The sequence below is a fragment of the Staurois parvus genome, unplaced genomic scaffold (genome assembly GCF_062004578.1).
Source record: "Staurois parvus isolate SC_StPar_1 unplaced genomic scaffold, SC_StPar_1.0 ptg000635l, whole genome shotgun sequence".
Classification (NCBI taxonomy): Eukaryota; Metazoa; Chordata; class Amphibia; order Anura; family Ranidae; genus Staurois; species Staurois parvus.
The window spans coordinates 5,733,208-5,745,896 of record NW_028318431.1 but is presented as its reverse complement, the minus strand read 5'-3'; the positions used below and the strand labels follow the sequence as shown (position 1 = coordinate 5,745,896).

At 45.4% G+C, this 12,689-nt stretch overlaps 1 protein-coding gene across 1 annotated transcript in view; it reads right to left on the bottom strand.

Moving 5' to 3' along the window:
• The window catches only part of LOC149449204 (nuclear receptor corepressor 1-like), a gene marked incomplete at its 3' end in the record, with an annotated part of 180,567 nt that overhangs the window by 72,934 nt on the left and 94,944 nt on the right, over positions 1-12,689 (bottom strand). The window contains exons 9-11 of the mRNA XM_089693693.1: positions 11,722-11,788; positions 11,153-11,325; positions 9,612-9,702 (exon numbers count right to left, since the gene is read on the bottom strand). Of these exons, the coding sequence (XP_089549819.1) occupies positions 9,612-9,702; positions 11,153-11,325; positions 11,722-11,788 (331 nt within the window). The remainder of the gene's footprint in view (positions 1-9,611; positions 9,703-11,152; positions 11,326-11,721; positions 11,789-12,689) is intronic.

The following is a 12,689-nucleotide window of genomic DNA, read 5'->3' as shown; positions in this document are numbered from 1 at the left end:
TGCCCCTCCTCCAGCCCACTTCCCTTACGTGCCATCACATTACATTAGAATACCTGGGACACCCTTTTGTTCCCCCTCTTCTTCTCTGGGCTCCTTGCTGCTCTGCCCCCCGGTGGTTCCCCTATAGAGGGTCTTATCCTGGCCCTTGCATGGTTCCAGCTGCCAGACACGGGGCCGGTGCGGTGAAGAGCCCAGAGTTATGGCATTGTTTGTAAGAGAGCGCTTGTTCACCTGATTCACTGATTACCTTCCTATGCCATTGCATGTTTTGTGCAGGTTTATGTATTTTCCTCTTTATTTACTACATGGTACCCCTGGTATTCAGGAACCAGGGCTCTGCACCAGACTGTGCCTTGCCACTTCCCCCACTAGGATTTCTTTATTGCCCTGGTGGCAGTAGTTCTACCTTGCGGAGGTTCTGCACTTAGTAGCACTCTTTCCCCTCCACATTTCTTCATCATTTTCTATATCTTTCTATCGCCACCCCCTCCCTTTTTTCCTTCTGTCTCTTCCTCGCTTTTCTCTCCCCCCCCCCCCCCCCCACTCCTCGCTTTCCCAGGGAGTAGACTCTGACGCCTTCTACTAGGTGGTATGGCTGCCAAGTTCCTTTCCTGGAACATCAAGGGGCTGAATTCCCGAGAGAAGTGCACCAGCTGTCTCACGGATCTTTGGAGACAAAGTGCATTTTGCTTTTCTCCAGGAGACTCATTTCCGGGCAGACATGATCCCAAAATTCTCCAACAAAAATTACCCCATCGCATACCATAATCCCTCCCCCTCCTCTAAATCTAAAGGGACCAGTTTCTTACTCTCTAAATCCATCCCCTGGCAACTCCTTGATGAATACAGAGATCAGGAAGGCAAGTTCCTACTCGTTAAATACAAAATGTATTCAAGTACATTTACTCTTGCAAACTTGTACCTTACTAATACAAACCAATTCCCGGTTCTGGAGGCTTTACTATCTACACTTGATTCCTTCCTTGAGGGTACTCTCATTCTGGGTGGTATCTTCAACCTACATCTTGGATCCTTATAGAGACTCATCCATACATCTGTCTTCCCTGCCTAGGGGGCTTAGGCTTTGTCTGAAGGACCTTTTGCATACTTACCAGCTGGTGAATATCTGGAGAATTTTCCATCCGCAAGAACGTGACTATACCTTCCCCTCATGGATCCTACTCCAGAATAGACTTTTTCTTATTGAAACATATGTTGATCCCCATGGCCTCTAAAGCAAACATTGGTCACATCACACTCTCTGACCACGCTCCTATCTTTCTGGAGTTGGAGTTACCATCCTCATCCCCTAGAACGCCTACATGGTGACTAAATGAGGCACTTCTTAAAGACACGGACATAGCCGCTGATGTCCTCAGGGAGCTTAGCTCTTATTTCACTGCTAATGTTGAGTCTGTGCCTAACGCGCTCTGTCTGGTCAGTGTACAAATGTTAGATCAGGGGTATTGTAATAAAGAATGGCCACACAGCCAAGCAATGGTGTACCAAAACCCTCTCATCTCTTAGCAGGTCTCCACAAGCTGGAACAACAGCTCAAAACCCAACCTGACTGGGCCAAAGAGGCAGAACTGGCTTGACTATGAGCGACCATTAGAGAACATATTCTATCCAAAGCAAAACACGTGTTGTTACAAGCGAGATGCTCCTTCTATGAGTATGGGGATAAATGCAGACGTATTCTGGCTAACGCCTTGCGAACTAAATGCTCTCAAACATACGTCCCCGATTTACTTAACCCATCCGGGTCTAAAATTCAGGCGTCCCCTGCCCTTGCAGCTATTTTTAGTGATTACTACTCTCACTTGTACAACCTAGATTCAGTCAGTACCCTGAATTTACGGCCACCTCCCCCCACAGTTCTCCGGGACTACCTCCTTCCTGTACTCACGGACGAGGACCGAGAAGAACTATCCCACCATATCTCCACTGAGGAATTTGCTCTTGCTATCTCGGAGACCCGACCAAGGAAAGCAGCAGGGCCTAACTGTTTCACTCTTCCTTATTACAAAGCATATCAGGCCCTTTTTAGCCCCTCACTTTACCAAGGCATTTAATGTCATTTTGGAAGGTCATGCTATTCCTCTGGATATGCTAAGAGTCTGTATCTCCGTGTTACTAAAGCAGGGTAGACCCACTACAGTGTACCAGTTACAGGCCCATCTCTCTTTTGAACTGTGACTCCAAATTATTCTAAAAAATAATAGCATTCAGGCTTAACACACTATTGCAGTGTCTGATACAGTGGGGCAAAAAAGTATTTAGTCAGCTACCAATTGTGCAAGTTCTCCCACTTAAAAAGATGAGAGAGGCCTGTAATTGGCATCATAGGTAGACCTCAACTATGAGAGACAAAATGAGAAAAAAAAATCCAGACAATTACATTGGCTGATTTGGGAAGAATTTATTTGCAAATTATGGTGGAAAATAAGTATTTGGTCAATATCAAAAGTTCATCTCAATACTTTGTTATATATCCTTTGTTGGCAACGACAGAGGTCAAACGTGTCATGTAAGTCTTCACAAGGTTGGCACACACTGTTGCTGGTATGTTGGTCCATTCCTCCATACAGATCTCCTCTAGAGCAGTGATGTTTTGGGGCTGTCGCTGGGCAACACGGACTTTTAACTCCCTCCAAAGGTTTTCTATGGGGTTGAGATCTGGAGACTGGCTAGGCCACTCCAGGACCTTGAAATGCTTCTTACAAAGCCACTCCTTCGTTGCTCGGGTGGTATGTTTGGGATCATTGTCATGTTGGAAGACCCAGCCACGTTTCATCTTCAATGCCCTTGCTGATGGAAGGAGGCTTGCACTCAAAATCTCACGATACATGGCCCCATTTATCCTGTCCTGTACATGGATCAGTCATCCTGGTCCCTTTGCGGAGAAACAGCCCCAAACCATCATGTTGCCACCCCCATGCTTCACAGTAGGTATGGTGTTCTTTGGATGCAACTCAGCATTCTCTCTCCTCCAAACACGACGAGTTGTGTTTCTACCAAAGAGTTCTATTTTGGTTTCATCTGACCATATGACATTCTCCCAATCCTCTTCTGGATCATCCAAATGCTCTCTATCAAACTTCAGACGGGCCCGGACATGTACTGGCTTAAGCAAGGGGACACGTCTGGCACTACAGGATCTGAGTCCCTGGCGGTGTAGTGTGTTACTAATGGTAGCCTTTGTTACGTTGGTCCCAGCTCTCTGCAGGTCATTCACTAGGTCCCCCCGTGTAGTCCTGGGATTTTTGTTCACCGTTCTTGTGATCATTTTGACCCCACGGGGTGAGATCTTGCGTGGAACCCCAGATCAAGGGAGATTATCAGTGGTCTTGTATGTCTTCCCTTTTCTAATTATTGCTCCCACAGTTGATTTGTTCACACCAAGCTGCTTGCCTATTGCAGATTCAGTCTTCCCAGCCTGGTGCAGGTCTACAATTTTGTTTCTGGTGTCCTTCGACAGCTCTTTGGTCTGAGTTTGGAGTGTGACTGTTTGAGGTTGTGGACAGGTGTCTTTTATACTGATAACAAGCTCAAACAGGTGCCATTGATACAGGTAATGAGTGCAGGACAGAGGAGCCTCTTAACCACTTCCCTACCAGGCACTTATACCCCCTTATTTACCAGGCCAATTTTCAGCTTTCAGCGCTGCCGCACTTTGATTGACAATTGCGCGGTCATGCAACATTGTACCCATATGAAATTTTGATCATTTTTTTCTTACAAATAGAGCTTTCTTTTGGTGGTATTTAATCGCCACTGGGCGCTTTACTTTTTGCGCTATAAATTTAAAAAAGTGCAAAAATTTGAAAAAAAAAAAAAAGTTTGTTTCTTTTATAAAATTTTTCAAACAGGTATTTTTTCTCCTTCACTGATTTGCGTTGATGAGGCGGCACTGATGGGCACTGATAGGCGGCACTGATGGGCACTGATAGGCAGTACTAATGAGGTGGCACGGATAGGCGGCACTGATATGCAGCACTGATAGGCGGCACTGATGATGGGTACTGATAGACGGCACTGACTGGCATCACTTCTGGGCACTGACTGGCGGCACTGCCTGGCACAACCCCTGGGCACTGACTGGTGGCACTGACTGGCAGCACTGCTGGGCTGCACTGGTGGGTGGCACTGGTGGGCAGCACTGGTGGGTGGGCACAGGTGGGTGGCACTGGTGGGCACAGGTGGGTGGCACTGGTGGGCACAGGTGGGTGGGCACAGATGGGTGGCACTGCTGGGCACATGTAGGTGGCACTGCAGAGTGGCACAGGTGGGTGCACTGCTGGGCACAGGTGGGGGCACTGCTGGGCACAGGTGGGGGCACTGCTGGGAACGGGTGGGCGGGGCTAGTGGGCGCACTGCTGGGCGGAACTTGCGGGTGTCACTGCTGGGCACCGATCATCAGGGCACTGATCATCAGTGCCCTGATGATCGGTGCCGATCCCCGCTCTGACAACTGCCGGTTCTCGGCAGTACTTTCCTCACGATCTGACAGCGTGAGGAAAGTGCAGCCGAGAACCGGCACTTGCATTTCCCTGTGATCAGCGTGTCATTGGACACCGCTGATCACGTGGTAAAAGGCCGGTGGGATCGGCCTTTCACCACATCACGTGATCAGCTGTGTCCATAGGACACAGCGATCACAGAGATCGCCGGGTGCGCGCCCCCTGGGGCGCGCAGGAGAGCGCGTTCTGGGAGGACGTCATATGACGTCCACTCAGAACTGGCCGGCCAGCCGCGGTGAAGCCGTCATTCGGCTATGCGCGGTCGGCAAGAGGTTAAAGAAGAAGGTACAGGTCTGAGAGAGCCAGAAATCTTGCTTGTTTGTAGGTGACCAAATACCGTATATACTCGAGTATAAGCCGAGTTTTTCAGCACATTTTTTGTGCTGAAAAACGTCCCCCTCGGCTTATACTAGAGTCAACGTCTGCAGGGGGCTGCTGTCTCTTACCTGGCTCCGGTCCCACGACGATCCGGTCCAGGAAGCGCGTCTGCTCCTTCATTCGGTTCGTCCACTGGATGTTCGCGCGGCTGCTCGGCTCCGCCTTCTCACCGGTGATTGGCCGCCAGAACTGTAGCTCAGGAAAGGCACACAGGCGGCCAATCACCAGCGAGGATGCAGGTAAGTGTGCCGTGCTTAGGTGCTGCTGCAACCAAATATGCTGGCTGCAGCAGCACCATACTGGAACAGGGGTCAGCAAGTGTCAGTGGGAGGAATGGTGCCCCATCATTGGTGTCACTGATACCAATGATGGGGCATTATTCCTCCCACTGACACCAACGATAGGGCACTTTTCCTCCCCCCCACCGACACCAACGATTGGGCACTATTCCTCCCCCCCCCCCCCCCCCCCACTGACACCAATGATGGGGCACTATTCCTCCCCCCACTGACACCAATCATGGAGCACTATTCCACCGCCCACTGACACCAATCATGGGATACTATTCCTCCCCCCCACTGACACCGATGGGGCACTTTTCCTCCCCCCCACTGACACCAACGATGGGGCACTATTCCTCCACCCCCCCACTGACACCAATGATGGGATACTATTCCTCCCACTGACACCAATGTTGGGACACTATTCCTCCCACTGACACCAATGATGGGACACTATTCCTCCCACTGACACCAAAGATGGGGCACTATTCCACTGACACCAATAATGGGGTGCTATTCCCCCCACTGATACTAATGATGGGGCACTATTCCTGCCACGGATACCAATGATGGGGCACTATTCCTCCCACTGACACCAATGATGGGGCGCTATTCCTCCCACTGACACCAATGATGGGGCACTATTCCTCCCACTGATACCAATGATGGGGCACTATTCCTCCCACTGATACCAATGATGGGGCACTATTCCTCCCACTGATACCAATGATGGGGCACTATTCCTCCCATTGACACCAATGATGGGGCACTATTCCTCCCACTGACACCAATGATGAGGCACGATTCTTCCCACTGGTGTTCCCACCCTCGGCTTATACTCGAGTCAATAGTTTTTCCCAGTTTTTTGTGGTAAAATTAGGTACCTCGGCTTATATTCGGGTCAGCTTATACTCGAGTATATACGGTACTTATTTTCCACCATAATGTGAAAATAAATTCTTTCCAAATCAGCCAATGTGATTGTCTGGATTTTTTTTCTCATTTTGTCTCTCATAGTTGAGGTCTACCTATGATGCCAATTACAGGCCTCTCTCATCTTTTTAAGTGGGAGAACTTGCACAATTGGTGGCTGACTAAATACTTTTTTGCCCCACTGTATGTAGTCTGAAAATTATAGACTGTGAAGAGATCTCGCACCCCCCTCCTATTCTTGTTTACCGATGCCAAGGCTTTTGATAGGGTCGATTGGACATTTCCCAGGAAGATGCATCAGGCTGTGGGGATGCCACAACCTGTCCAGACATGGATTGTGGGCTTATACACTAATCTTACACTAACCTTACAGTCAAGGTGAATGGATTTGATTTTGATCCCTTTCCCATCTCTAACAGGACAAGACAGGGATGCCCCCTTTCACCATTATTATTTGCTCTCTCCTTAGAACCCTTGCTACATGTCAGAGACCATCCCAATATCAGTGGCATTCATGCAGGACACTATCAACAAAAAGTAGCAGCATACACGGACAATATTTTGTTTTACACAGCCGATTTTCTTATATCTCTCCCATCACTTTCGCAAGAACTGAAGAGGCACAGGTCCTTATCCAAGTTTAATGTTAACCTCCAAAAATCAGAGGCCCTGAATGTTTACTACCCGATTCTCGTCTAACGAATCTTCACCCTTATTTCCAAAAATGGGAATCTCTTGCTCTCTCTTGGTTTGGGCGCTGTAACGTCCTCAAAATGAACGCCATGCTTAGACTTTTGTGCTTGCTGCAAGTTCTACCAGTCACCAGGCTCTCTTTCACGCAGTATTGTCTGGCGGAGTAAGCACCCATTCATTGGAAGAGAATTTTTACTGTGACCGAAGCTCAGAGGTGGAATAGGCTTTCCTGATCCTGCTTTGTACTACACAACAACATGTATGATCCAAGTGGTGGACTTGTGCCGTAATGGTGACTTGAAACTCTGGGTACCATTGGAACAAGAGGCAGCTGGTGCACCGTTAGCGGGACTGCCCTGGGCAGGAAGGTCCCACACAGCGCACCCGTTTACACATCCACTTATAAACGATAATTATCGGCCCCACGCTGAGTGAACTGGATAGGTTCTTCCATCTTTACCTTATTTTTCCCTCTCCCATGTCCCTGATCGTGAGCCACCTGGGATTCACCCCAAGCCTGATGGACCCCTCTTTCCACTCGCAGGCCCCACAGGACTCTCATTTCTTACAATCCTCTGGATGGATTCCTATTAAGACTATAACTAACCGGAAACCTTTTGTGCTTGATCTATGAAGAACTGCTCAACTCTCCTATTTTTTGGGTTCTCTACAAAAACCTTTACTTTTCCATCGACAGCTCCACCATTTGAAAAACTCTGCCTAAGAGAAGGCTCGATTCGTGGGTCACTCAGCTTCATATAAAACCTTGACCTTCCACGCTGCTACGGACCAACCATTTCTAATGAAATGGGAGAGGGACCTACGAGTTACCTTCACAGAACCCAAAAAGGACTGTATCCTCTTCTTTGCACAGAAATCTTCCCTTTGTAGCAAGTACCAAGAAACCACTTACAAAATCATAACCTGCTGGTATAGGACCCCTTCAATCCTTGCAAACCTTTTTCCCAACCAATCTGACCAATGCTGGCACTGTGAACAACATCCAGCATATCTTCTGGGAATGCCCCAAACTCCAAACCTTCGGGCAACCTGTACTTCAACTTGTACATAAACTTACAGATACTCCATTAAGGGATGACCCTGCCGCTGTCCTTCTAAACCCTACTGCAATGTCATCACAAATCCCTCCTCAAACATCTTCTTAATGCTGCCAGGGCCTGTATACCAAGCCAATGGAAACAACAGTCTCATCCCACAGTGGCCCAATGGCTTGCAAGAGCAGATGATATTGAAAAGATGGAGAACCTGACTGCTGAGCTCAGAGATAAATCGGTGGAAAGCAAAACAGGTGGTTCTATTGGGATCTTTTCCACTTCTCTGACAAATTTCTCCAATACGCGTAGACTCACCAGTGCACCTATGATTTGTGCTGCCTGCTCTGTCCTTTTATTCTTTGCTCCCTGAAAGGGACTTTTCTCTCCCCCACTTCCCACTCCTACCTCTTTCCCCACTCCCTCCCTCCTCCCCATAACCCTTCCCTCTTTCCCTACCAAATACAGCCTCCCCCCCCCCCCTCTTCATTTCTCTTCCCACTATTTCTCCTCTCTCTTTTTCACACCTTTTTTCTTTCCATAAAAAAAAAATTGTATGCTCAGATACTGACAGGTTACCTCACCTCTTTGTGACCGCTAGAAGGGCCCTCCTTTGTCTTCCATTGACAGTGCTATCAGAGGTCCCAAACCAATATAACCTCCACATTGCAGACAATTGCCCACTTACCATTTCTCTCTTGCTCGGTTATCACGGGTGGTTCTGTTTATAGAGTGCTGTATTGGCGCTTAGTTAATGTAACTGATCTTTTGTATTGCCTTTGTGTTTTGTGAAGTTACAGTTCTTATTATATCCGCTGTATACCACTAAATCATTTAAGGGGGAAAAAAAAACATGCCTGCACAATCATTGCCAATATCTCCATGAATTTGGTGGTTCTTGTGTTGTAAGGCTGATCCTCCAGGTTCACTCTTCAGTGAGTCACTGAGCCAGAAAAAATGTGCAGCAACTTGAGTCTCAACTACCAATCTGCATACTGTTCTCTGTGTTTGCTTCAAAAAATAGTGAAACTCATGGATCAGCAGATTGGGGAAAATGAAAACTTCTAAAGAAGCTGGTAGCTGCAAAGAGAGCTCTTTTTAAAACAGATTATTTTTAGGTTAACACCTAGAACTTACATTTACACCATTCTCCACTCTGCCCCTCCAGCATTCACTGGGAAGCCAGGCTGGAGACTGGTGGGTGCAGCTAGCTTCAGCCCTCAGCCACGTGCTGGAGCCAGCTGTCAATAAGGCAGCTGGGTTGAACCCAACAATATGGTCAAGACACTTGCAGAGCCTGGAGTAGCTCTGTGATATCGGCGGACAGTGGGGTTTAAGCCCACTGTAGGCTGATTCTGGGTCACAGGAAACCAAAAGTGGACTCCTGTGAGCCACAAGAGTAGTATGACCAAAAAAAGCCTAGGCCATATGTCTCTTAATTACTGCAGTTGAGAAAAGATTTTACTTAAGATATGCATGAAGCACAATAGTTTGATTTGCCATTTCATGGATTCTGGTAATTAAAATGTACAGCATGTCCAGACTTTCTGCTACATTTCAAAGAGACACACACAACATGGAAAAAAACTGATCCAAATTAGAGCCTTTTCAGATTCAAGACTCAGCTGGCATATGAACAGAGGAAGCCAACTAGCCAAAGGCAATAACATGCTTTGAAGAGTTTCATTAAGAAATTAACTTGTGATTTACTGATAACATTAAACCTAAAACAGACTTTACAATGACCTCACCTCCTGCTCAGACAGACCATCGATGATTTCCGAGATCTCATGTTCGCTCCTGGCAATGGTTGCGGATAGACCAGCACCCCTCTGACCGACTCTGAAATAAATCATTCCGTCATTTCCTTTGCATGATACACATAGTGAAAACATAATCTTACACTATCATACATCACATAGGGTAAAATATATTACAGCAATCAAGCATCCATTTATACAAAGGCATACATGTCATAATATCATTGTTTTGAATACCCAGCTTGTCAATCAGAAATTAAACAACCTGTAAACAACAGATTTCATTTGCCAGACAGGAACATAAACATGAATGCATATACCGTACAAGCATGAATGTCTAGGCTCTGCAGACACTCCTAACCATGCTTCCTTCAGAGGTTTCAGAACAATATAGCAAAAGACAATCCAACCAAAATCCCTTTCAGCATGTACATAACAACTGATACTCACTCCTACCAATTTAATCAGGATCAGACATAAACTAATTTAAAGCTACGCAAACATCGCTAGATTTCACTTGTTCAGCCCACGGGATGGACAAGAAGAAATACACTAACCAGAGTGGATGAAGGAATCTCCAATGCCAGCCCTTGTATTCAGCTATCTCAGGTAAGTCAGCACCCTTGTCTACCTAAATATCCCAACAGTGACTGCATCTGATTAGATGTAATCACTGCTAAGGGTGATAAGGTTCCACCCAATTCAGTGGATTTTTAAAAACTGACTTTTTAGAGCAGAGGGGTGGTGACAGGGATACCTAAGGCTCACATTTCAGCCAGCTTAACGCATTGAGCAATGTTCTAGCAACCATTAATATATTTACATTTATAGGGCACAGGTAATGGAAGTTTTTTTAATTTGTTCAGAAGTTGGTTAAAAGAGTTGGTTGTCATTTGTATGGCCAACATTAGGTCTCCGTTTTTTATATATATATATATATATATATATATATATATATATATATATATATATATATATATATATATACACACACACATATACAAACACACACACAAGTTTCTTACCAATCTGTCTGCATCTGCGGCCTGTCATCGATGTGTGGATACATGCAAACAGCACAGCACAGCTGCAGTGCCTTACTTTGTACAGGCCGAGCGTCCGCAGCTGTTCGCATACACAGAACTCCGCAGATTCTTGCAACAGAACCCACTGATGGCCCTCATCTCAAATGTAAATGAGGCCTTAGCCCACTCCCAACATACTATATGGTTTTGCTTCAAGTAAAAACACAGCAAAGGAGTGTGTGCCTTTCCCAAAATCAACAGCAATAGAAAAACAAACCATGAACAATCTAATGATGGTAGACATTGGTCCTGTGGCCAAGGATGCAAACACCAACATTTTTTAGAAACATAGAATTTACCAGCCTAATTACACAAATACTTTGCGGGTATGAAAAGATGTGGTATAAAAGTTAGGTCAAGGCAACCATATCCTGGTTCTGTTATGTATGCAAAAAGACAATAAAGGTATCCTTTGACTTTCCTTTGTGTGTAAGTGGCAGGACATACCTTTGAAACCTCTCTTGCTGTTCCCTCTGTTTTCGAATTTCTGGGAACTGTTTTTCGTAGTATTCACGGGTTTTGCTCTCCTTTGCTTTCCTCCGTGGGTTGTTCTCTATTCTATCCACTTTTTTCTCCCAAGCTTCCATCAGCTGATCGTAACGTTGACAAATGTTCTGTTCCTGTAAACAAGAGAACATGTCCGCTAATGTACTCCAACAAGTCATACAGTCATGAAAGGTCCCGTTTAAACTCTTTGCGCCAGTATGCATGTATTCGGCCTCTTGGTATGTGGGCCTTCACGCCAAGAGGCTGCATAAATGCGTACCAGAATGTATACACAACTGTGCCGAGAGCGCATGCCCTGCGTGCTCCCAGCACAGTCACCGGAGGCTAACAGAAAGCTCCTGATCTCTGCTTGTAATCCCTCTGCCATCAGAAATTTCTTAAAGAGCAGGGAGGAGCCTGCATTAAGGGGTTAAAAAAAAAAGGCAATAAAGGCGCCAGGAAATCCTTGATGAAAGCAAAGATGGGGGTGCACTGGAAGTCTTTGCAAATTTTAAATAAGATATACAAACCCTTTGTTTTCTAGCATGATTTCTTCTCTTGAAAAATAAGATCAGCTTCTTCCTCATAACCTGATTCCTGAAAATAAAAAGAGCAATATGACATTACTTGGGAAATTAGAATCCAGCCGAATCAATTAATTCAGGTGTGTTGGCTTTAGTGTGGTGGGTTACCATGCACTTTGTGGTAAGATGCACTACATTTCAGAGAACATTCTTAATTTAATTACATAGACAATGGAAAACTAAAAATGTTTCTGCTGAGAATGTTACAAAGAAATTTTTCTTCAACGGAAAGCATAGCCTTTGAGAGGAACAAGATAAATTTAGAATTCAATTTGGTCTAATTAGAATATTGTAATACTTAGTAGAAACTAATTTCACAGCTATAAAAGATTAATGTGTATACCTAATAAACCATCAAACTGAGAACCAATGAGATTAGAAAGAATGTGTGATAGATACTTAATAGAGAAGGCAATTTAAATATTTTATTCTTTGGAAAATAGGTTATTCACACACAGTTTTCTAAAGTGCATATAAATGCTAATTACAATCTATTAAAATAGACGGCATGGTGGATAAGAACTATTATCTTGCAGGTCCAGAATCCTGTAGTCAATTTCCACCAAGAACAATATCTGTACTGAGCTTCTACGTTTTCCCTATTTCCGAGAATTCCCAGGTTTCTTTCCGCAGTCCCAGAAAATAGGACTCGGATAATATCAATACATCAGAGTCTAATCAGAGAAACAAATATAGAGAATCAATCAGCAGCCAAAAATATACAAATATATAAATAAGAAGTTGCAGGCTAAACACGGTGATTTCACTATACCGTACAAATATATCTAATAAAAGCGCAGCACAACTTTATATATCTGAAGCACGATAAACAAATATAAAGTGAAGGTCATGCATGTGAGATCTTGTGATAAATAAACTCCAGTGCACGCTGTCTCCAGCACCCGTGAATGGCC